The 23,502-nt window shown below is 50.0% G+C and overlaps 1 protein-coding gene across 1 annotated transcript; it reads left to right on the plus strand.

Annotated features, from left to right (window-relative positions):
* The first annotated feature begins 9,850 nt into the window (after positions 1-9,850).
* LOC102980825 (membrane-spanning 4-domains subfamily A member 15) lies at positions 9,851-22,046 on the plus strand. The gene is made up of 5 exons (XM_024133441.2): positions 9,851-9,862; positions 10,701-10,757; positions 20,195-20,287; positions 20,667-20,780; positions 21,716-22,046. The coding sequence occupies exons 1-5, from the start codon at positions 9,851-9,853 to the stop codon at positions 21,830-21,832; spliced, it is 393 nt and encodes a 130-aa protein (XP_023989209.1). The 3' UTR covers positions 21,833-22,046.
* The last annotated feature ends 1,456 nt before the right edge of the window (positions 22,047-23,502 follow it).

The raw sequence follows: 23,502 nt of genomic DNA on the forward strand, positions 1-23,502 counted from the left end.
GACCTAGGGAGCAGGCCTGGAGTGTTTACTGAAGAGCAAAGAGGCCAGTGTGGATGCAGCAAATTGAGCTAAGAGAAGACTGGTAGGAAGAGAGGTCAGCTATATGATAGGAGGTACGTTAATCTAAGAATTTGTCATCGTTGTCTGTACCATTGCTCTGAAAAACGCTGAAAGCCCTTGCAGGGGGTTGAATAGAGGAATCATGTGATCTGACTTAAGTATTGAAGAACCACTGTGGTGGCTGTCGTCTGTAAGCCAGAGATGGCAGAGTATGGAACAGCATCAGAATTGAGTATCCTGATCTCGGTGGGAATTGCGGGATCTCAAAGCGGTAAAGAGCTGGTGTTGGCACTTAACTATCAGTGAGAATGGAGGTGAAATTAGAATCCCCTCCCACACATGTTCCCCAAACTCCCGCCAGTACAGATTGATGCAACCTTACAGCTTTTTAGTGAGCAGCCTGAAATCAGAGCGATGAGGTCGATAAGTCGGAGGCAGTCTTATGTTCCACGCTAGGCTACTGTGCTGCCACTATTTTTTCAGAATCTGAACTTGCAAGTCTTACACAAGTACTTTTCCAGTTTAATAATAAAAATACGTGTTTACGTATTATTTATTGGGCATTAACTATGTGCTAGGTAAGTGCTTTACCTGCATGCATTCTTTCTGTCCTTTCTTTTCTTGGAAAATTAGGCATTAAGGCTGCTATCCCACCCCAGAAGAATCTATACTTAGGCAACTCTCTCTCTCTCTCAAGTCTTTCCCATTAGACTATTAGAGTCCAGGGATGGTTTTTTTCAGTGTGCTTCTCAGACCAGTCACAGGGCTTGGACGGAAGCACCAGGTGGATCGCATTCTGATTGTGAATCAGGGTGCTTGATAACCAAACAAGCTTCAGGACGATGCCCCGTGAGCATGCCAACACCTGTCCGCAGACGACCTCCGAGAGCCCCTCCCATGTGGGAATTCTGGAATCGACACTGGTTTATTCCTAAATCCTTCCTTCACTGCAAATGTACTGAGTGCAAGAACTGCCCCCAACCCAAGAAGAGCACCTATTCCATCATTATTTCCCACAGTAATTCCCCCCCTCTTGTCAGAAGATTCTTTATCATCTCTTTCTATCCCTCCTATATTTTAAATTCTTTAAGGGCAAACAAAGGCTTTCCATGGATTTATGGTTTCTAGTTGTTCTAAAAAGTTCTTGTCAATTGTACCACTTCCAGACTGCTTTGGACTTCAGAATATCTGGAAGGTTGTGTTTGCATTAGCTCTTGCCTGTGCCTTTTCTCCCAGATATCTTAAATGCTCTCACCCTTACCTCTTTCTGATTTTTGCTCAAATCTCACATTTGCAATGAAGCCTCCCTTGCCAGCATCAATTAGAAAGGCAACCACACACTCACACTCCCTATTCTTCTTATTTTATTGTCCACCACAGCACTTTTCTTTGGTTTCATGCTACCTATTTCACTTATCGATCTTATTTATCATGCCTCCACTCCCTCTAGAATGCAAGTTCAACTGAGGTCAGGGATTTTCATCTATTTTCTTCACTGCTGTATTCCCAGCACCAAGAGCAGTGTCAATACATGTTCAGTGCCCTATAAATACTAGTTAATTAGCCACTTAATATGCAAAACACAGATCCTTGCTCATACCTGTGCTTCTAATAGTCCTCATATACAAGACTTTTAACTTTTTAGGCAGGGTCAGGGTATAAAAGAGAATCTTTAAATACATGGATGACTCTATGGTTCTTTCATTCATTATTTCATTCATTCATTCATTCTGACTATGTGACAGACACTGCTACACACTAAATATTTGACTCATGGTTTTTACTTAATCAGAATAAAAGAATAGTAACTGATTATACTGGTAGATTATATTTGTATAACAACTTTTGTCTTCAGAGTTCTGTAGCATGAGCCTGTGAAGTGGTACCTGAGCAGGTATTATCCCCACTCCACAGAATAAACTGAAGACCAAAGAAATTAACTATGCTTCCCAGTGTTGTACCCACCACATCATGTCGAAGATTCTTGGTGGCAGGGAGCTTCCACGGCGATGCTTCTTCAAAAGGGTGTCTCTGCAGAGTTATCAGCCCACAGGTCGCATCAAGCACAGCCTCTTCCCCCTGGGTGTGCCCAGATCCAAGCACAGAGTGCGATGCGGACACAGACAGGAAAGGGTGGCATCTCTGTCAGCCCTCTACCCCATCCTCATCCTGGGAGCCTGCAGGCTCAGAAGAGCTGCGATGTCCTACGGCTCCGCGGGTGTCCGCGCGGGCCTCCTCGCGCAGCGCCCCCTGCAGCCGCGCCCTTGGCCACAACCGCAGCGTTGGGACAGCGCGAGGGCCTATAAGGGGCACGACCGAGGAAGCAGCCCCCACCGGGTTCCCTGGGCTGGGAGGCGCTGAGCTGAGGGTGCCACCCAAGGGATCACACTCTTCTGGCCCTGCGCTCAGGGCATGACGTGTGTGTAGGGAGTCTTGGCCGGGCTGCCCTTAAGACTCAGACCTGGTCACACTGAGATCAGAGGCTGCCAGACCCTGGCGCCCTGAGACACCCTCGTCCTGGCTGCCCCGTCGCTAGGAATGGTTTCCTGGTAACAGTAGTTGAGTCTAGAAGATCCACGCTCATCCTACGCATTTCAGCACCATTCAGACGGCTAGGTGGTTTACCAAACATTGCCTGGGAGAATCTTCTATCATTTTAAGTAAGTAAATGTCCGAGGCAGAGCTCACCTTGTGAGTTGCAGCACTATTATAAACTAAGGGCTGCTGTTCTTAGCATCCACCCAACTTGGGGTCAGTCTGAAACCACTGTTTGCTTTTCCTTTCCATCCTAATGCTTCAGATCTCCGTATGAGAGCCTCTTGAGTCTGGGTTTCAGCTGTTTATCACCTTAAGGTGTGTCTCCAGCGTCCCTAAAGGGAATTTTGCATGTTCACAGGGCTTAGACTTAAGTCATTCCATTCCAACATATCTTCCAAACCTGATGAAAAGTTATCTGGACTTTCAGCTTGCTCTTTAGGACAGTAGTAATAAGACAACCACGTCTACATTTGCTGCATACCTACTACGTAACAAACGCTTTTCTAATGTTTTTCTCTTTAATATTAATTTCATGAAGGGCATGAGCCCACATACTTGGACCACCTCAAATACCATGAAATGAAAGCCAGTTCAGTTATGTTTGCAGACGGCAGGAACACTTAGAAATTTGTGTTTATACAGGTATTCAACAATCATTGAGCTCCAAAAATGTGCCATACGCAGTGCTTAAAGCCTACAGTTAAAAGATGAGTACAGCACAAACATACCAAAAAGTAAGGACTATTGGTGGAACTGAAACTCATCAGGAATGGCAGGAGTATGGTTTGAGAGATTAAGCTGCAAAGGAAACCAACCAGAGGGCACATCATGAAAGGCTGATGTATGTTTAGACACAATTTTTGAAGGCGGTGAGGTGCCTCTTAAGTGACATGATCAGTTTTGAAAGATTGTTACTGGGACTGAGATGTGGGGAATAGGGTGAAGGGGCAAGGAAAGGTATAATGAGACATCAGAGGAAAGAAGACCAAACTAGAGACCATTGCAACAACCCAAGTAAAACATGAATCCCACGTCAACTCAACTACTGATCTCTTAACTTTGCTTGCCATTTCTAGCTCTGCACCTACCCCTCAGCAGAGTAATAGATCTGGCTTTTGGCTTCTCCTTGTTTTACTTGGTTGGCTGATTTGCTTGGGTTGGCTTGGCTTCGAGGGAAGAAAGGGAAAGGGGAGGAACATTTCCCCTCATTTTCTTCCAGGCGTTTTGTGATTTCAGGTCCTATGTTTAAATCTTTAATCCATTTTTATTTGATTTTTGTATATGGTGTAAGATGAGGGTTCAACTTCATCCTTTTATGTGAATATACAGTTTTCCCAAAACCATTTATTGAGGAGATTATCCTTCCCCCATTGCCCATTCCTGATGCTTTTGTTGAATTCTTTCTAGGCTCTCTATTCTGCCCCATGGATCTATGTCTCTGTTTTTTATGCCAATACCATAATATTTTAATTACTATAACTTTGTGATATAGTTTGATATCGGGAAGTGTGATGTCTCCAGCTTTGCTCTTCTTGTTTAATATTGCTTTAGTTATTCAGAGACTTTTGTGGTTCCATATAAATTTGGGGATTGTTTTTTATATTTCTGTGAAAAATGTCATTGGAATGTTTATAGGAATTGCATTGAATCTATAGATGGCTTTGGGTATTATGAAAATTATAACAATATTAATTCTTCCAATCCATGAACACAAAATATCTTTTCATTTATTTGTGTCTTCTTCAATTTCTTTCATCAATGTCTTATAATTTTCAATGTACAGATCTTTCACCTTCTCGGTTAAATTTATTCTTAAGTATTTTTTTTTTGATCCCATTGTAAACAGGATGGTTTTCTTTATTTCTTTTTCAGATAGTTTGTTGTTAGTATATAGAAATGCAGCTGATTTTTGTATGTTAATTTTGAACCCTGCAACCTTACATTTATCAGTTCTAACAGTTTCTTTAGCATTTCTATATATAAGATCGTATCATTTACCAACAGAGACTATTTCACTTCTTCCTCCCTATTTGGATGTCTTTTCTTTCTTTTTCTTGCCTAATTGCCCTGATTAGGACTTCCAATATTATGTTAAATAGAATTGACAAGAGTAGGCACCCATATCTTATGCCTGATATAAAAGAAGAGTGTTCAGCTTTTCACTATTGAGTATGATGTTTGCTGTGTATTTGTCATATATGGTCTTTACTGTATTGAGATACATTCCTTCTACACCTGATTTGCTGAGAGTTATCATCATAAAGGATGTTGAACTTTGTCAAATGTTTCTTCTACATCATTTGAGATAATTTTTTCCCCTCATTTTATTAATGTGATGCATATGTTGTACTCTCCTTCCATCCCAGGGATAAATCCAACTTTATCATGGTGTATGATTCTTTTTATGTGTTATTGAATTTTGTTTGCTAATATTTTGCTATAATTTTCTTTTCTTGCAGTATCCTTGTCTGGCTCTGGAAACAGAGTAATACTGGCCCTCTTAAAATGAATTTGGAAGTGTTCCCTCCTCTTCAATTTTTTTGAAGAGTTTTTGAAGAATTGGTATTCTTCTTTAAATGTTTGGTAGAATTCACCAATGAAGCTGTCTGGTCTTGGAAATTTTTTTTGTTGGGAGGTTTTGATTTCTTTGCTCATTACTAACATCCTTGCTTATTACTAATCTGTTAAGATTTTCTATTTCTTCATGATTCAGTCTTGGTAGTTAGTATATTTCTTGGACTTTAACCATTTCAGAATGCCTGTCTCATAGGGTAGTTCAGTAGTCTGTATGAATTAACATTTGTACAGAGCTTAGAAAAGTACCTGACAGAGCAAGCACTCAGTAAATTCTAGCTTCCCCTTTCTCTTTACATTTCCGAGGGTAACAGTAGTTTTAACAGATACGGTACTATTTTTAAACATACTAGGGCGGGATTTCCCTGGTGGTCCAGTGATTAAGACTCAGCCCATCCACTGCAGGGGGCACAAGTTCGATCCCTGGTCAGAGGAACTGAGATCCCACATGCCGCTAGGCCAAAATAAAGAAAGAAAGAAAAGAAACATACTAGGGTTGCAAATACTGTTATCAGACCCCCCCCCAAAAAAATGAAGTTCCTCGGGCTAAGCAAGATTACAGTATAAGGGTTGTCAGATCCGTGGATTGTTGGTGGAGTCATGGAACCTGGTTCAGCAATGCAGTTACTCCTATCTGAGCATTGGTCATCAAACTGAGTCTCTTTGTAAACTGACTCTCATACATCACAGGACTTTTTAGTTCCTTGCCTCTCACATGAATAAGAAACGCTTTCAGTTTTGCCTGGCCATCATTGCCTACTTATTCCTTTATCCCACCATTATAATGTATTGACTTGGTTAATTAGAACAACTGGAAACATATGAATGCCCTCTTGAACTTTCATTATAATATGCAGAAGCATCTACAGATGTGGCACGTGGCATGTCCCTCACATTGTATCAGTCAAAGCATGTTACAAGGTCAAATCCAATATCAGCGAGTAGAGAGGTATTCTCCTTCCATGGAGGGAAGGGAGGACACTGAAAATGACAAGGTAACATGTGAAGGTGTATAACTCTCTAACAGGGAAAAGCGAAAGAATAATTGGGGACAATAATTCCATTGACCATTGCCACTTCTCTGAACCACTGCCTGCTAGTAAGCCCTTGGAAAATGCTACTAGCCACAACCTCTGGCAATTTTATGAACTTGAGATGCAAAATGCTGCCTTCTGTCCCAAGCTTTAAGACTCAGCCATTATTCTGGAACACTGTGAAAGTTCTCACTTGGTGTGCATCCTCTTACACTGATTGTGACAAAATAAAGAGCAATTTATTTTAAAGATGCAGGTGTGTCTCACAGGCAGGTCTAGAAAGGCAACTAGAATCAGGGAAATGAGGACCATCCGAATTTTTAGGGAGTCCTCTCCTGCCATCTCTTTTCTCTGGCTGTTCCTCCACTCTTCTTTCCATAAAGTGGAGTATGGCAGTGCTACTACTTCTTGTTGAAGAGACAAGCCCAGATTGGGACTGTATTGTCTTAGGGTTAAATACAGTGTGCTTCACTTTATTTCACTTCACAATACTGCATTTTTTGGTTTTGTTTGTTTGTTTTTGCAAATTGAAGGTTTGTGGCAACCCTGGAAAGAGCAAGTCTCTTGGTGCCATTTTTCCAAGCTGCTCACTGCCTGCCTCTGTGTCACATTTTGGTAATTCTTGCAGTAGTTCCAAGTTTCTCATTAGTGCTATATTTGTTACAGTAATCTGTGATCAGCGACCTTTGATGTTACTCTTGCAGAATGACTGCAACTTGCTGAAGTCATAGATGATGGTTACCATATTTTTAGAAATGAAGGACTTTTTAGTTCAAGTGTGTACCTTTCTTTAGACAGTGCTGTTGCACACAGTAGACTATATTGTAGACATATTGTAAACATATGCATATTGTAAACATATGCATATTGTAAACATATGCATATTGTAAACATATGCATATTGTAAACATACGCATATTGTAAACATGCATATTGTAAACATGCGCATATTGTAAACATATGCATATTGTAAACATATGCATATTGTAAACATATGCATATTGTAAACATGCATATTGTAAACATGCATATTGTAAACATATGCATATTGTAAACATATGCATATTGTAAACATATGCATATTGTAAACATAACTTTCAAATGCACTAGGAAACCAAAAGAGTCATATGACTTGCTTTATTGTGATACTTGCCTTATTGTGATACTTGCTTTATTGCGGTGGTCTATGAGGAACCTGCAGTATGTCCAAGGCACGCCTGGAGACACAATTTCCTGGGAACGGAATCATGATTGGCTCAGCTAAAGTCAAATACCTACACCTTGTCCAATCAACTATGGCCAGATCGAGAGACATTCGTGTAAAGACCAAACATGGCAACCAGGTCCTCAAACCTCGGCGACCCTGAGCATTTAGGGGAGCAGGTAATTCCTAGAAAAGGTGACAATAATGGGAGTGGGGCACGTACATCAAAAGGTATTTACTCAGTCTCATTTAGAGACTATGATGGAAGCATAAATTCTGAGCAGTAGCTCTTGGTTTTTGACAGGAAGTTATCAGCTATGTAACAAAGAGTAACATCAGTAAGTTAACGCAAAAAGTTTCTCTCTGGGCTTCCCTGGTGGCGCAGTGGTTGAGAGTCCGCCTGCCGATGCAGGGGACACGGGTTCGCGCCCCGGTCCGGGAAGATCCCACATGCCGCGGAGCGGCTGGGCCCGTGAGCCATGGCCGCTGAGCCTGGGCGTCCGGAGCCTGTAGCGGCTGGGCCCGTGAGCCATGGCCGCTGAGCCTGGGCGTCCGGAGCCTGTGCTTTGCAACGGGAGAGGCCACAGCAGTGAGAGGTCCGCGTACCGCAACAACAACAACAAAAAATCTTCTTCGATAATCAAATAGCCCAAAACTGGGGCCAAGCCAATTCTCGTCATTGACAACATATTTGGGATTGTCCATGGGTTTTCATACAGGCTGGCGGCGCTCGCCGGGCCCCAGCGGCCGCCCCGGGCCTTGGTGGCGGCGTCCGCTTCCGCTGCGGGCCCGGGGGCTGCCTCCCCCGCGCCCGAGCAGTGGGCCCGCGGGCTGGCCCCAGGCAGCCGCAGGCCGAGCGCAGCCGGGCGCAGCCACCAGCGCTCCTCCAGGCAGCCCAGGCAGCAGGGCACTGGCGGAAGCAAGGCCCCGCGGGCGCGCCCCTCCCCGGCCGCGCTCCCGGCGCCCACGCGGCGACGCGCAAGGCACCCCACGAGGCGCGCGCCACCCGCGAGGCCAGCATGGCCCTGCGGGCGAGCCGCGGGGACGCAGGCGGCGAGAGCTCAGCAGCCCGGGGCACCGGCGAGCCGCTTCCCCATCGAACCCCCGCAATATCGGAGAACCTCGACAGCCTCTATACTAGTGCTCAAGCCTCAGCACGGCGCGGTTATACCGGTGGCCTGGGCCGCCCAGAACGGACGCCCTCGGGATGCTTTTGCGACACTGTCGCCGCTGGCCTTCCCAGCGCCGGCGGCGGCGGCGGCGGCGGCGGGAGTCCGCTTTGATCTTACGTCTAGTTAAGTTACCAAACTTTCTTATTAACTTTAGTGATTTGCACTTAGGATCTTTTGGTATTTCTGTGTAGACTATCATTTCATAGACTAATAATGACCCCGTTGTTTCTTCTTTTTCAATCCTTTTATGTTTTTTTTTCTCTTTCTTGTCTTTTTATACTGGCTGGTACCTCCTTCCTGCATTCTTAGATTTCAGCGAACTTTTAGGTTTTAGTCCCTGAACCAAATCATCTGGAACTAGGTTATAATTTTCAGGATTTCTAATCATCCAATTCGAAGCTTCCTTCTGAATTTACAAGGATCAGTCACAATAAATGATTTTAGAACACTTTAGTATTTACAGGTATTTCTCAGACAGCATCTCAGTGATCTTTATGAAAAATAATGTAAGGAAGGAACTATTATTATGATTATTTTACAGCTCAAGAAACTGAGCTTAAACTGGAGTTCAGAGAGGTCGTCTGTCTAGAAAGCTGGAGAGCTGTGCCCGGTCAGGGTGACTTCCCAGATCCACTCCAGTATTACTATTCTTTCTGAGATAGAAGGGGCCTTTGGTGTCATGTATCTTTAGTGTTGTCATGAGATCACCAGATATGTCAAATAATTTTTTTAATCCATTGGAGGTTTTTTTTCGACTGGGCATTTTTGAAATTCATTTGTAAACCTGAATTGATGGGTTGAGTAAAAAAGTCAGAAGGACATCAAATACCCTGCCCTTTTAGATTTACATGTAAAAAATAAATTCGCAATAAGAAAAGTTCAGATTAGGTCAATCTGTTTTTCCCTAGCTACAAACTTGGAGTCTTCAATATTAAAACACAGCCTTGGGTTGGCCAGATCTTAGACTGGTTTACCACCCTGATGACCTGGTCCCAGGTTTGTTTTCTCTGCACAAGGCGACAAGGACAGGACATCTGCCCCTTGGGGACGACACCTTGAACGTAAACAAGTCCCATCTGTGAAGAATGTGGTTACAGCCGGCAGGCTGAGAATTGCTTTCAGCAGGCGGTATGATAACTGTGGAAGTCTTTAGGGAGGGCAGGCACCTTTCAGGCTCCCAGTCCTCCCTTAAAGTCTCATGGTGGCTTTCTAGCAAGCCCCAAATCTGCCCTTTATACTCCTAACCTTACTGCCTTCTAGCTTCCCCAATGGCAGAGGAAGTAAGATCCTTTGGGGAGTAGCTTCAAGAGGGCTAGCAAGGCCCCATCCTCCCCATTTATAACCCCACCCTATTCTCCCGTTAGAACTGCATGACCCCCCTGGTAGGTAGAGAGGGCAGGGATTGTTAGTTTATATCCATTTGCCAGAGGAGAAGACTGGGTCTCAGAGAGGTTAGGAGAGATGATTACAGCCCCACAGCCAAGAAGTGTTGGAAGAAAGGCTTGATGGAGCCCAGGCCCCCTCTGTTCAGGGCTCTCATAACCGGACCAAGTCCTTACTGCCTGTGGATTCACACATCCATCACCTGCCTCGCAGCATCAAGGGCTAGTTAGGACCCCTAGGCTGGGGCAGCAACTTGTCTAGGGTCACAGCAAGGTGAGTTAGGAGCAAGAGTGGAGAAAAAGCTTAGGTCTCCTGTCTCCCAGCCCCAGGGCTCTGCTCACCCTGCGACCCTGCCCCTGCTTTTCCAAGATGGCAGTCGAGAATAAGGAAGCATGAGGCCAGATGAACAATCAATGAGTTTGAGCGATGCCAATGGACCCAACAGATACCAGACACCAAAATGAGACTTGTAGCATCCTGGCACAAAATTCAGGCTTTTAGAGAAAAAGAAGGTTTTAACCTATTCACAAAAAAGTTTGAGTATTGTGGTATTTACTATATTTGACATCTAACCATTGGGATAGTGAAAATGTTGACAGGAGGTAAACAGACTTGCACATCTTGGGAAACAAGGTATGTAGAGCTTAAAGACTGACTGAGAGCTACGCCTCTGAATGGACAGTGGTCTTTTTCAACACACTGCACAACTGCTCTTTTTCCTTTTTGTCTTTGTAGTTTATTGTATCTGGATCCCTCTCAGTGTGGGCTGACAAGGACCCCACCCCCTGTATGGTGAGTTACAATTCCATCTTTGATCATCCCTGAACGTTACAATGTGACTCTCTCTGGGAAAGAGGCCTCCCCAATAGCCGAGTGGCCTGGCCATGGCCCGGGGTTCAGTGGTCTTTTGTACCTTGCTTCATTCAGTCCCCACAGATCTACAAAGTTCTATGATCCTCATTTTGCAGAGGAGGAAACTGAGACTCAGAGAGAGAAGCTTTTCTCTGAGCCACAGTTACAGAGCAGTGGACACAAAACAGGGTTCCCAGTCTCTGACCTGCACCCCAGCACTCCGTCCACCACACTGGCTCATCGTGCTTCCTTTTCTCTCTAAAAGCTCCAGTTCCCACGTCTACCCCATAGGCAGGGAAATACAAGGCACTGCTGGCCTGGGAGCAGTGCCCATGCTTGGGGCCAGGGAGGGTATAGGAGAGAAATCCATGGGGGGAAATCTATTCTCAGTCCACCAGGAGGAAAACCTGGAGGCTGGGGTCCAAAGAGCTGGGCTCAAGGCTGCCTACCTTCTTTGTCATCTTTACTCAAGGCCTGCACCCCAAGCAGTCCCTGGTCTGCCACCCTGATTCAGAGCACGGCCAGGACAGTGAAGGAGGGGAGCGACACCCGTCCATGTGCTGAGCAGTGTGTAGATGCAGCCGTCCGTTCATGTAGGTAACAAATACACGTCGAATACCTGCTATGTGCCAGGTGCTGTACCAGATGCTCAGGGTGTGCCCAGGGGTGAAAAATCTAAGTATTTAACAACCAATACATCAACAGCACCAAGCAGTCCGGATGGACAAAGGCCCCAGTGCTGGAGCAGGGTTCTGGAGGCACAAGGTTCTGAGGCTTTAGTTGCTGGATAACGAGGAGGTGAGGGGGCCCAGGTGACAGATCTAAGCACAGGACAGATAGGTCTGGGGTCTCACTGGGCTCAGGACAATCAGAATGAAAACATTTCAACATTACAATAACCAGTGCATGGTGCCCCTGTTGCCTCGCACAGCTTCAGCCCAGGGGACAAAATGGAACCGAACCAACACAGCCCCTGCCCTCTTGGAGTTCACCGTCGAGCCAGGAACCTTACAGTACAGCAACGCTTTATAGCTGTCTTCTTGTTGAATCCCCAAAACATAACTTATAAATGAGGAAACTGAGGCACAGAGAATACCTTACTCAGAGTCCCACCATGACAACATCATTGAAACCAAGTACAAAGCAAGCCTTGGGCTCCAGAGCCAGAGCTCCTGACGCCGTGCGATTGCAAATCATATGTCTGACATGGGACTTGTTTCCAGAAAATATAAAGAACTCCCTAAACGCAACAGTAAGAAAACAGACCATCCAATTACAAAATGGACAAAAGACTTGAACAGACACTTTAACAAAGAGGACATAGGATTGCAAATAAGCACGTGAAAAGTTGTTCAGCATCATTAGTCGTTAAGCTGTGATGAAACACCACTGCACACCTGTTAGAATGGCTAAGATAGAAAATACTGATAATACCAAGTGCTGACGAGGAGGCAGAGCAACTGGAAGTCTCATGCATTGCTGGTGGGAATGGCACGGCCAGTCTAAAAAACAGTTTGGTAGATCATTATAAAGGTAAGTATATACTCACCCTATGACTCGGCAGTCTCACTCCTGGGTATTTTTTCTGGAGAGAGTAAAGCTTATTTTCACACAAAAACCTATACACAAATGTTCGTAGCAGCTTTATTTGTAATAGCCAAAAACTGGAAATGAGGCAAATGTCCTTCACTGGATGAATACTGGGAAACAAACTGTGCTACATCCATGTAATGGAATACTTCTCGGCAGTAAAAAGGAACAAGCAACCGATACACACGACAACTTGGATCCCAAGGGCATTATTATGAGTGAAAAAGCTGGTCCCAAAGGGCTACATACTGTATGAGTCCATTTACATGACATTCTTGAGGTGACAGAATTACAGAGATGAAGAACAGATCAGTGGTCGTCAGGGGTTAGAGTTGGGAGGATGCTGACTGTTGAGGGGAAATGTGAGGGAGTTTCTCTGTGGTGATGGGACAGCTCTGTACCCTGATCGTGGTGGTGGTGACAAGAATCTACATAGGATAAAATTGCATAGAGCTGTACGCCCCAAAAAATGGAGTTGAAAACTGGGGAAACTTAAATATTAAAAAGAAAACTGTCTTCTAATATTAAACACATATTGAATTAGCAATATGAAAGCATGTTTTATTTTTCTCTTTCATGTGTTTTTTCTAGTACTCGAGTTAGAGTATTTCTTTATCTACTGAAAAACCCACAGGAAGCAATAACAACTCAGTTCCTCGAGCACCTCTGATGTCCAGATTATAGTCTCTAAATATCATTTCCTACTAAAAGAGCCAAGTTCCTTGGCGAACAGACTAAGTCTAGGAACCTGTGCCAGAGAAAAGAAACTGTCAGTGACCACAGGGGTCACATCAGAAGGACACAGGAGCCAGTTTGAAAGGGCTCTCACTAGCTTAAAAAGGAACAATTTGAACATCAAGAATAATGATAGCCATAAAAATAACAACAATAATGCCTGTGGCGGGTTGAAACATGAGCCCTCACAGGGATACTAAAAAAATATCTTTGATTAACTGTGGAGGCTGTTAGGGCACTCCCCTTATTCTGAAAATGGTAAATGACAGGAAAGAAACAAGCATTCCCCAAAGGAAAAACAAGGAATCACTCAGCTAGAGAGGGTGGCTGCCCACAGCAGCCAAATCATGAAGGGAGATGAAGGTCATGAAGGTCATCATCTGTGGGAAAGGAGTGGGTGAGGCTTAGTGATGGCCTTAGAGTCTGGATGGTTCCATTTTTCCATTTTCCTGCTGCTCCTGGTTCTTAAAAGGTGACCACAGCTTCTTTGGTCCCTGGCCTATGGGGTTGCTGGTGTGAGAGAGGAAAAGGCCGCCATAGGGGAATGGATTGCCTCATTCAGCTATCACCACAGGAGGACCACATGACTACCGACCATGGACCCTCAGTGGCGCTCCTCCAGAAGCATCTACTTTTGCTCACAAGTCCATGGGTTGTCTGGGCTGGTCTCCTGATCTGATCTGGGCTCACCCACGTGTTTGTGTTCAGCTCAGTGTCAGGCAGGTGGCCCTGCTGACCTTGGCTGTGCTCTCTCACACCTCTGGGGCCTCAGCAGCCACAGCTGGGCTGGCTTGGCTCTGCTCCGTGTGTCTCATCCTCCAGCAGGCTGGCCCGGACATGCTGCATGGCAGGTGCCGGTTTCCAAGAGAGAACGCAAGCAGGTGAGGCCTCCTGAGGCCTCAGGTCAGAACCGGCAGCGACACTTCTGCTGCACAGTGCTGGCAAAGGAAAGCCCCAAACAGCCAGATTCAAAGATCCGGGAAACTAGACTCCTGTAGTAGCTGCAAGAGGGGTGGATACACGGAGGGATAGAGAGCTAGGGCCATTTTTGCCATCCGCTGCCAGACTGTTCTATCCCTGGTTGAGCTGAGAGCTGGCCTGAACCACGCCCTTCTGGACCATTTCCACGCCATGCTCCTGACTTTGCCCAGAGGCCACAGGGGCTATTCTGATGAGAACTTGAATGCAGAAACTGATGCACAAATTCTCTGTGCCCACCCACTTGAATACCACTCTGCGGGCATACACACACTCACACATGCTGCCACACTCAGATACCCTCACACACATTCACACACCAGTCACACGCACACGTGCACACACGCTTGCACATGCTCACACACCTGCACTCATGCATGCCCACACGTTCACACGCACACGCATACACACACACGCTTTCACATGCTCACCTACACTCACACACGTTCCCTCACTGACACACCTTCACACCCATGTCCACACCCTCACACACACGCTCGCACACTCACACCTGCGCACACCCTCTCCTAAAATCACACGCTCTGCCCTCTGCCACCGGAAAGCGGGGGATGGACTCCCCGGCCCCTCTAATCCGATGCTGGACAAGCTCAGGTGGAAGAAAGTCAGGCAGCCTCCAGGCGACTCTCAGGGCTTCCCGTCCTCAGCAGCAGGAGGGTGGAGGCCGATGGGGACCCCAGGGGGGGACTCCGTTCCAGCTCTGACACTCACAGTGGGGCCCCAGTAGGCCACTCGCTTCTCTGGGCCTCGGTTTCCCCTTCTGTACTTTGAGGGAAGGAGCTGATGCTCTCACGGGCCCTGGTCCCGGGAGCCCAGTGCTCCCAGCAGCAGCTTCCTGGGCCCCCTGGGTGGGTCGGGCCGGATGGGTGAGGCCTCAGAGCCGGGAGGGACTTGAGAACTTCCCAGAGGCGGCAGCTCACAAGCAGAGGATCTCCAAGCCCTGCACAAATAGCAAGGCTTTCACAGGAACACGTGTGCGCTCAGGAGGGCCAGGGGAGAGCGGAGGCAGCGCGGCGAGCAGCCCCTGCCTTCCCGGAGCGGCACCCAGGCCACCCAGTCCCTGGGGTGTGACGGGGGACACAGGGCAGGAGCATGTTGGCCACCAGGCAAGGAGAGAGGAAACCACTGGGCAGAGAAGGTGGCGAGCCCGGGGGGCTTACCCCACCTGGCACTAAGGGGGCAGGACGGCTCCCAGGCCTCTGAATTCCTGGCCTCCCTCCGACGGGGACCCCCAGCTCAGTCCCCACAGGCCCCATGGCCAGGTGATGGGGGTAAACGAGGGGCCTCTGTCTCCCTCCTCAAAGCCAGTCCCTGAGAAGACTCAGGTATCCCCCAGAGACCCTGGGACCCTAACCATCCTCCCAGGGAAATGGAATCTTCCTGTCACCTTCCCCCCCTCCTCCTCCCTCCCCCACCCTCACCCAGGTGTAGAAGAAAGGTGATTCCAACCCAGATACAGGTGCCCTGCCATTTCCCTTCTCCAAGGGAAAGAGAAGGACTTGGCAGGGATTCTGAGCTGGGAAAGGGGTTTGGGGGCAAATATTCTCACCCCTCTTTTATGGATGAGGAAACAGAGGCCCAGTGAGGGGAAGGGGCTGTCCCCCGCCGAGGGCCTCAGTAGGGGTGGGCAGTAGAGAGAGTGGAATCCTGCAGAGGGGCCAGGCAGTGGGTGTGGGCAACAGGGGAGGGCTGTGCTCCTCCAACATGTGTGTGCACCTTATGGCATCATTTCCAGGACATTGGGGCGGGTCTGACCCGTCCTGAACGGGCTGGGATTGGAGGAGCCCGGACAGCCTCCTGCCAGCCCAATGCCACGGGGTCAGACTTAGATAGAAGGGGCAAATTCCTAACCATTGACAAAGCGGTGGAGCCAGGAGGCATGGGGGGAAGTAGATGGGGCATCCTTGGAAGCCTAGAGCACCTCACATCACAGCCACCCACTTGACAGATGGGGAAGCTGAGACCCAGGGGGCTTAAGCAACTTGCCCGAGGTCCTGAAGCTGATTGAGCAGGCAGAAGGGTAGGGTGGGCTCTTCCCAGGCTAACCCCGGGGCCTAAGATCTCAACCACTCAGCAAAGCTGCCCCCTCCCAGATGTGCTCTTTGCCTTTCATCCGAGAGCCTCTCTCCTCCAGCTGGTAACACCGCCCCCGGCTGCTCCAACTGTGCATGAATAAAGCTGACGTCCAGAGATGCTCACAGGTCCAGGCAGCTGAGGGGCAGCCTGCGGCAGGAATGGGCCCAGCCAAAGGCAGTGGGTCCATGAGTCAGTGCAGGACCGAGAGACCTCAGCTCAGGGAAGGGAGGCCAGTGGAGTCAGCATTCCAGGGCTCACTAAGGCCACCTGGTGCAGCCTCTGTGTCCTGACAGTGTGGCCTCCAGATCAGAAGGGCCACGGGGGGTTTGGAAAGAGCAGGGGGTGGAGTGAGAGGACCTAGGTTTGCATCCCAGTTCCATCCCTTACCCTGATCGTGTGACCCTGGGCAGGTCAACTTGCTCATCCTCAAAACCACAGGTAATGAACCCTCTCTCCTGGATGGAGTGTGCTGAGCCACCGTGTCTCTGCCTGCCCAGGAGGATCCTGGAGAGAAGCTCCCAGAGAGACCACAGTTCGCCTCGCCCCAAGTTCTAGAGGAGCCGGGCTCAAGTGCTGGAAGGGATTTTAGGGACCCATTTTACAGATGGGGAAGCTAAGGCTCACAAAGGATACGTCAGTGGCCTGAGACTATATACCTCACTAATGTCTCTGAGCTGAGTTTCTTTGTCAGCAAAATGGTAATGGTACCTACTTCATAAGGATGTTACCAGCAAGAGAAGCTAAAAGCATTGAACGCCCCTGCATGCCAGGCACTGTGCCGGACATGAGACGGGCACTATCTCTTTTAAAACTCACAGTGACTATGTGAGGGTGAAATTGGGGCCATCCCTGCACGTCTCTGGCTGCTCTCAGGTGAGGCAAACAGCCCCAATTTGGTCACTGGATGGTCCAATCTCCTGTTAGGTCACAAGGTGATTTAGGGCACCTGGGTCCTCAGCCCAGCAAACGGCAGGTAAGAAGAGGACTTGGACTTCCCTGGCGGTCCAATGGTTAGAACTCCGCGCTTCCACTGCAGGGGCCACGGGTTCAGTCCCTGGTCAGGGAACTAAGATCCCGCATGCCTGCAGCGTAGCCAAAAAAAAAAAAAAAAAAAAGAGGAGGACTTGAGCGGGGGGGGGGTGGCACGGGGGCCTCCCCTCGCCTTCCCACAAGCTTTCCGTCCTCCTCCCCCGCTGGTTAACTGCTGGTTCTCCAGGGCCGGCTGAAGGGAAGGAGGAGATGAAGGGGACAGGAAAACCAGCCTGCTACTCTTGCAAGCTGCCTCCCTGGGACTGGCAGTGTTTGAGCCGATTTCTCTGCAGAGGTGTTTTATGGGGTCTGTGTACCTCCCCACAATTCCTCCCTCAACTCGGAATCTGGCAGGAGGTCCAAAATGCAGGCATGGGTACTAATCTCTCCAAGTCTCCTTAAAGCCAGCCCCTCCCTCTTGTCTCAAGGTGAACAGGGAGGCATCCCCCTCCCCTGAATTTAGACTCAGGTCACTTTAAATATTCTTTGCCAAAATCTGCTTAGTCTGCACTCTCAGCTGTGTGGGGGAAGGTGTCGAAGTCACCTAGTAAGTTCACTGGCCACCTGCTTTTGGCAAGTCCTACCGGTTCGTCTGTGGCACAGCTCACTCCAGTATCTGGACTCGGCTGAAGCTTTTATTTTAACATCTCTGACAGTTATGTCCAGTTTCAAAGCCCATGGCCTGGGCCACCCAACCACACTGTAATTTCTGACCCTCAGTTTACTGGTCTGCAAAATGGGCTGAATTAACACTGACCTCATGGGACTGTGGTAAAGATCCATGGTTCCCATATGGATGAGGACCCTGCAAACTGCAGAAGGCTGTGCAGATGAGGGGCAGCACTGCCGCAGCTCATGAAGCCGTTGATATCATGCCTTGCTGATGTCTAGTTGTTTCTTGTGTCTCTGTCCCAGGCAGCCATTCCCCTGGTGGGTACCTGGTAAACTCCTGGAGTCCTGGACCATGACTTTCCCTCTATTCCACCTGCCTGTCCCTGGCATACATGCATCAGCATTTAGGGCGAGCTGGCTGATTCATTAGCAAGGAAAAAAGAGTCTCTTTCTAGGTGGCACATAGCTGGGGACATGGCCAGGTGGCCTCTGCAACGCAACAGAAGGGTGGTCCCTGGCCTGAGGGTGCAGAGGTGCTGGTGGCAGCTTCAGGGGGGTGAGAAGAGAGAGAAGATTTCAGGTCTCAGGAGTTATGTGACACTTTCATTGCCACTTAACCCGCAACATCAGCGGAGAGCCTATTTTTGTAAGTGTTTTCTTCTAAGGGGGGTGGGTGAGGTCTCAGTTTTAGCGAGTTTCTCACCGCCCACCCGGGAGAGATGTCACTAATTACACTTGTGCTCACTGCTGAGGCCGCTCCGGCGCCCTCGGAGAGCCCAGGGAGGGTTCAGGCGACCAGTCGTGGCGCTGGTTCTCAGGACCCCAGAGCGTGTTCACAGACACGTCCCAAATCGCCATGGGTCCGGGCACAGTTTTCACTTGTCCCTGGTGAAATGACAACAGACAAAGCAGCACCAAGTTAAATTTGTCCCACTTAAAGGTTTTGTCCTTTTATTCTAAAATTATGGCCTTCCTCCCTCTCTGGTGCTAAATATCCTTTCCAGATGATGGTGAGAACGTGGGTGATTTCTTTAAATGAACTTGCGTGAGGAAGTGGAAGGTTAGCAGACTCTTTCAGGCCCCATTTGTTGGTAATTCACTGATCTGTGGACTCCGAGCATTTTAGAGCTATTACTCCAAAGAGTGGAGTACAAGGCTTGGTCCCCTCACTCCTGACAAGGGCAGGATTCGAACCCAGGAGTGTATGCCTCCCATCAAGTCAGCACTCCTTCTACCGGGAGGCGGGAGTCCGGACCTATCCCAATTCTTCAATACTGAGGTGCTGTGTGACCATGGGAGACACCCTCACCCTCCCTGAACCTCCATTTCCTCATCTCTAGCTCCTGAGAGCTGCTGGGTGCTGGGTGGAGAATGGATTATAGCAGGACAGGAGTGGACACAGGGGACCCTCGGTATCAAACCCGTGTCCCCCTAGGCTGTAAAGTCTGGCAGGGGGAGAACTGGCTTACTCTGCCTGCCCCGTGCTCACAGCATCTTGGACAGTGCCTGGCAGGCAGCAGATGCTCAACAGAAGTTTGCTGGATTAATTAATCAATTAGCTGATTTCCTGTGAGGCTGCTCTGGTCTCAATGACCTCCTCGCAAAAAGGAGTCGGAGTCTTTGAGCCTGAGCAGGTCCTGCAGTCCCCGGCCCAGCCATGAGTGGTCCCCGCTTTAAGCCCAGGGCTGTTTAACCATAAGTCTTCAGCTACTGGGGCAAAAGAGCATCGGGTTCTGGCAACATGGGGAGGGTGACCCCTGAGTGGTCGCCTGGACCACCCAGGTATCCACTTGCCCCGAAGCCCTAGGCCTCCCGGTGAGGGCTTGGCCCACCGAACTCAGGCTCACTGCACCTGCCTCTCCCCTGCCTGGTGCCCCGCCAGGCTCTGCAGTGCCTTGCGCTGCCGGGCCCTGCCTGGGACCACGTGGAACTGACCCGAACACCTCTCCCAACCTCAGCGTCCACAGCAGAGGGTCTCCCCCGACCCCTGCGCCTGCAGGGTGCCCGGCCTGGGGCGGACGGGCACAGTATTGGGTGGGTAAGGAGCTCCTGCAAAGCCCACGCAGGGAGGCGGTCGTGCCCCTTTGCCAGCAGCTTCCAAGAAGACGACGGAAGGTAAGGGGCAGGGGTGGGGTAGCAGGGCCTTTTCTCCCGAAGTCCCGGGGATGGATAGGAGGAAAGAAGGTCAGCAAGGACGCAGGCATGGGCACGAACGTGAGGACACTGCCCCCTGGCGGCGGGAGGCCTGGTATGGGAGGCTGGGGAAGCGGGGAGCAGAGCTGTCGCCTCCCGTCCCACCTCCTGCCCCGGCCTCTCCCCTCTGCTCCTTTCCTCTGCAGGTGACGAGCAGCCTGAGGACCAACATTCTCAGCGCCATGGCGGCCTTTGCCGGGACGGCCACTCTGCTCCTGGGTTTTGGCGTCACTAACTGGGTGCGTTGTCTGACGCTCCCCAAGGAGTGGGAAAACCTGGAGGAGGATACAGCCACATCCAGGAGGGGGCGGGGCGAGAGTTTGCAGCGCCAGGAGGCTTGGGGCCCTGGGCCTCGCCAGGGCCTGCCAATCCCAAGAGACCCCATGAGTATATGGACCCCAAGGCCGTACGCCAGGCATGGGCGTGGGCACAACGGAGAGGCAGCCCGGAGTGCAGGGGAGGGCAAGGGACGGGCTGCAGGGCAACTGGAGCCGGCCCCAGCTCTGCCATCGGCTGGCTGTGTGACCTTGGGCACCTTATTCTCGCTCGCTCTGGGCCCCCTTTCCTCCTCTATTCTAGAATCCTCGGCTTGCCTTGACGGTGGCTTTTGGTCCGCAGGACGTGGGCAGGGGCTACCTAGCCGTGCTTACCATCTTCACCATCCTGGAATTTTTCATCGCGGTCATTGCCACCCACTTCGGGTGCCAAGCCACCCGCGCCCAAGCCCACGCGGTGAGTGCCTCACCCCTGCCTACCCCCACCCGGGGCCACTGCGCTGCAATGAGCTCGCCATTCCTACAGCCGGGGACCCAAAGGAGTTTCAGCGGGAAGGTGGGACCGTTTTCCTCGTGGCCACAGGGAGGCGCCAGCACCAAGGGACCCGTTGCCCAGTGCGCCTGGACGCAGAGCTTCGGAAGGCAGGTGCAGGGGACGAGGGGGAAACGTTGTCCAAGATTGAGTGGGACCCTCCAGAAGTTCACGGGCCATGAGGGAGACGTGGACATCAGAAAGGGCAGCATGACTCGGGCGGGAATTGACCTTAGTTTCCCCCAAACTGGAGGACACTGCAGACGGAGAGCCGATGGATGAGGGCCTTCCTGGCAAGGGAACCAGTTGGAGTAAAGTCCTCCTCCGCGGGACAGTGCGGGCCACAGCGTGGGGATGTCGCTTAGGAGGTGGATTTGTGCAAAATGGGACGTGAGGCTGTTGCAAGTCTCAGCAGAGGAGTGTAAGCTCAGGGGCGGGGGGGAGTGGAGCGGGGCTCAGGGAAATCAATCCAGAGGGTTTGTCCAATGCAGGGGGTGGCGGGGCGGAGAGGCGGGGCTGGAGGCGGGGAAGCCGCTAGAAGGCGGGTGCTATGGTATCCAGGTCTTGAACCAGTGCAGGGCTGGCCAGAGACAAAGAACACCAGAACCGTAGTTCGTAGAGAAATGAGACTTATGTCTGTTTTGTTCACTGCTGTACCCGCAACGCCCGGGTCATACTTGGCCCCAGTAAATATTTTTTGGAATATTAGGTGAACTTATGAGTGGGGTCAATTCAGAGTTGCGGCATTCACTACTAGGGTGCTGTTCTCAGAACGCCCACAAGAGGGTACTATTGCAACAGCTCCAAGAAGGCGCCCGAGCCTCTAGGATTGCCTGGGTTTGTTTTCTTATTCTTTGCAGCCTGTGATTTTCCTGCCAAATGCCTTCAGCACAGACTTCAACATCCCCAGCCCCTCAGCCTCTCCGCCCCCCGCCTATGATAACGTGGCATATGTGCCCAAGGAGTCGTCCGAGTAGATGATCACTCTGGGGGTTGGAGTCCCGCCTCCCCTACCCTCCACCCCCTACCCGAGCCATCCCGAGCCCAGCCTCTCCCCACCCCCACCTCGTTCACCCCTCGGCCCCAGTCTTCACATGGTGTGGCACCGACTGGAGACCCTGGGGATGTCTGTCCCACACATTTCCCGCAGTGGTTTATTTCCTTAAAAAGATAGCTGATGTCAAGGGTACGTGTCCTGCCCTGCTGGGCGCCGTCACTATCGGGAAACACCCCCATGTGCTGCTCTGAATTTCTCTCTACTCGTTTGTGGAAACCCTGGCCTCACAGGGAGACGGGTTCAAGGGTCGCCCTGGCCCTCAGGCCTTGGGAAGGTCGTTAAGCTCAGAGAGCCCAGAATCCTCCATTAAGGAGTACTGAGTCCAGCTGCAGAGGTCACACAGCTGGCAGTGGCTTGGCTTCGGGTCTCCAGGCCCTCGGACCGGCTCTGTCCTTTGTAATCCGCTGCTCCGTCTTTGGGCCTCAGTTTTCCTGCCTGGAAACTAAAGGTTGAACCAGATGACATTTAAGACCCTTGCAGCTCCCCTGCCTCTGGGAAACGTTTGGAGGCCCTGTTGACTCAGCCCTGCCCAGCCCCCAGGGCTGCGGAGGTTGCAGGGGAGGGCTGAGTCCAGCCCACGGCATCCTGGGCGGCATCTACAGGTGCACAGCGGTGGTGGCCCCTACCCCTGGGGGGCTCAGGACCTCCCTGGGGCTCTCAGTGCTCCCACCCTCACCCCCTAGCCTGAGGAGAAGGCTGCCTCTGAAGGTACCATGAGTGGGGCTGGGTCTCTGGGCCCAGGGGACACCTCCACCTGGTATTCAGAGGCCCTTGCAGGTGGCTTCTCTCATCCATACCACAGAGGGAAATAAACTGTGCTTAAAATTTGATCTGGTCTCATAGCAATGACTTTTTTTTTAACCTTGGGAGCTATAAAGAGTCATCGCATACTTATCAGAAGACCGGGGTAACTGTCCCACTGTCACAGCAAAAGGGCATCTTTGGGCGCTGGGCTCTGTGTGGTGTGATCCTTACCCTCGTTCTGTCCCCACCTGAGCCCCACTAAGGAGGCATTCGTGTCCCCACTCTACCACTGAAGACACGGAAGCTTGAAGAGATTAAATCATGTGCCCAAGGCCACCAAGCTAGTAAGGCACAATGCTGGGATTTGAATTCAGTTCTGTCTGATGTCAGAGTCCATGCTCTTACCACACGGCTCCCCAAAGTCCAAACCCAAGTGCTTGCCACCAATGCATTCCCCTCTCTCCCCCATTTCTTCAGCCCAAAGACTGGGACAGGGTTGCATTCCTCAGCACCCCACTTCTTCATCTAACAAACTCCTGCTCCTCCCTCAAAACTCTATGTTAATGTTGCCCCTTCCATGAGGTCTTCCCAAAGGAGGGTAGTCAGCTAGGTGGCTAACTACCAGTGAGCCACAGAGCTGGGACGAGGGTGGCGCAAGCAAAGACCCCTTTAAGGAGGCACTCCCTCCTGGGGTCATGCTCGTGCAGAGTTGGGTGGGGGTCACAACAGAATTTGGCTTTCAAAGTCAAGAGCCGGGACTTGAGGACCTAGAGCTGAGAGTTTAAGACCACACCGTATAGAGTTGGGGGAAATGTGTTTGTGGGTTTAAGAACAGTTTAACTGCCA

The sequence above is a fragment of the Physeter macrocephalus genome, chromosome 16 (genome assembly GCF_002837175.3).
Source record: "Physeter macrocephalus isolate SW-GA chromosome 16, ASM283717v5, whole genome shotgun sequence".
NCBI lineage: Eukaryota > Metazoa > Chordata > Mammalia > Artiodactyla > Physeteridae > Physeter > Physeter macrocephalus.

Excerpts from the sequence above, each read along its gene's own strand:
- LOC102980825 (XM_024133441.2), top strand. Across the intron at positions 10,758-20,194 it reads AGGACCCCACCCCCTGTATG|GTGACGAGCAGCCTGAGGAC; the intron begins GTGAGTTACAAT and ends TTTCCTCTGCAG. Across the intron at positions 20,781-21,715 it reads CCCGCGCCCAAGCCCACGCG|CCTGTGATTTTCCTGCCAAA; the intron begins GTGAGTGCCTCA and ends TATTCTTTGCAG.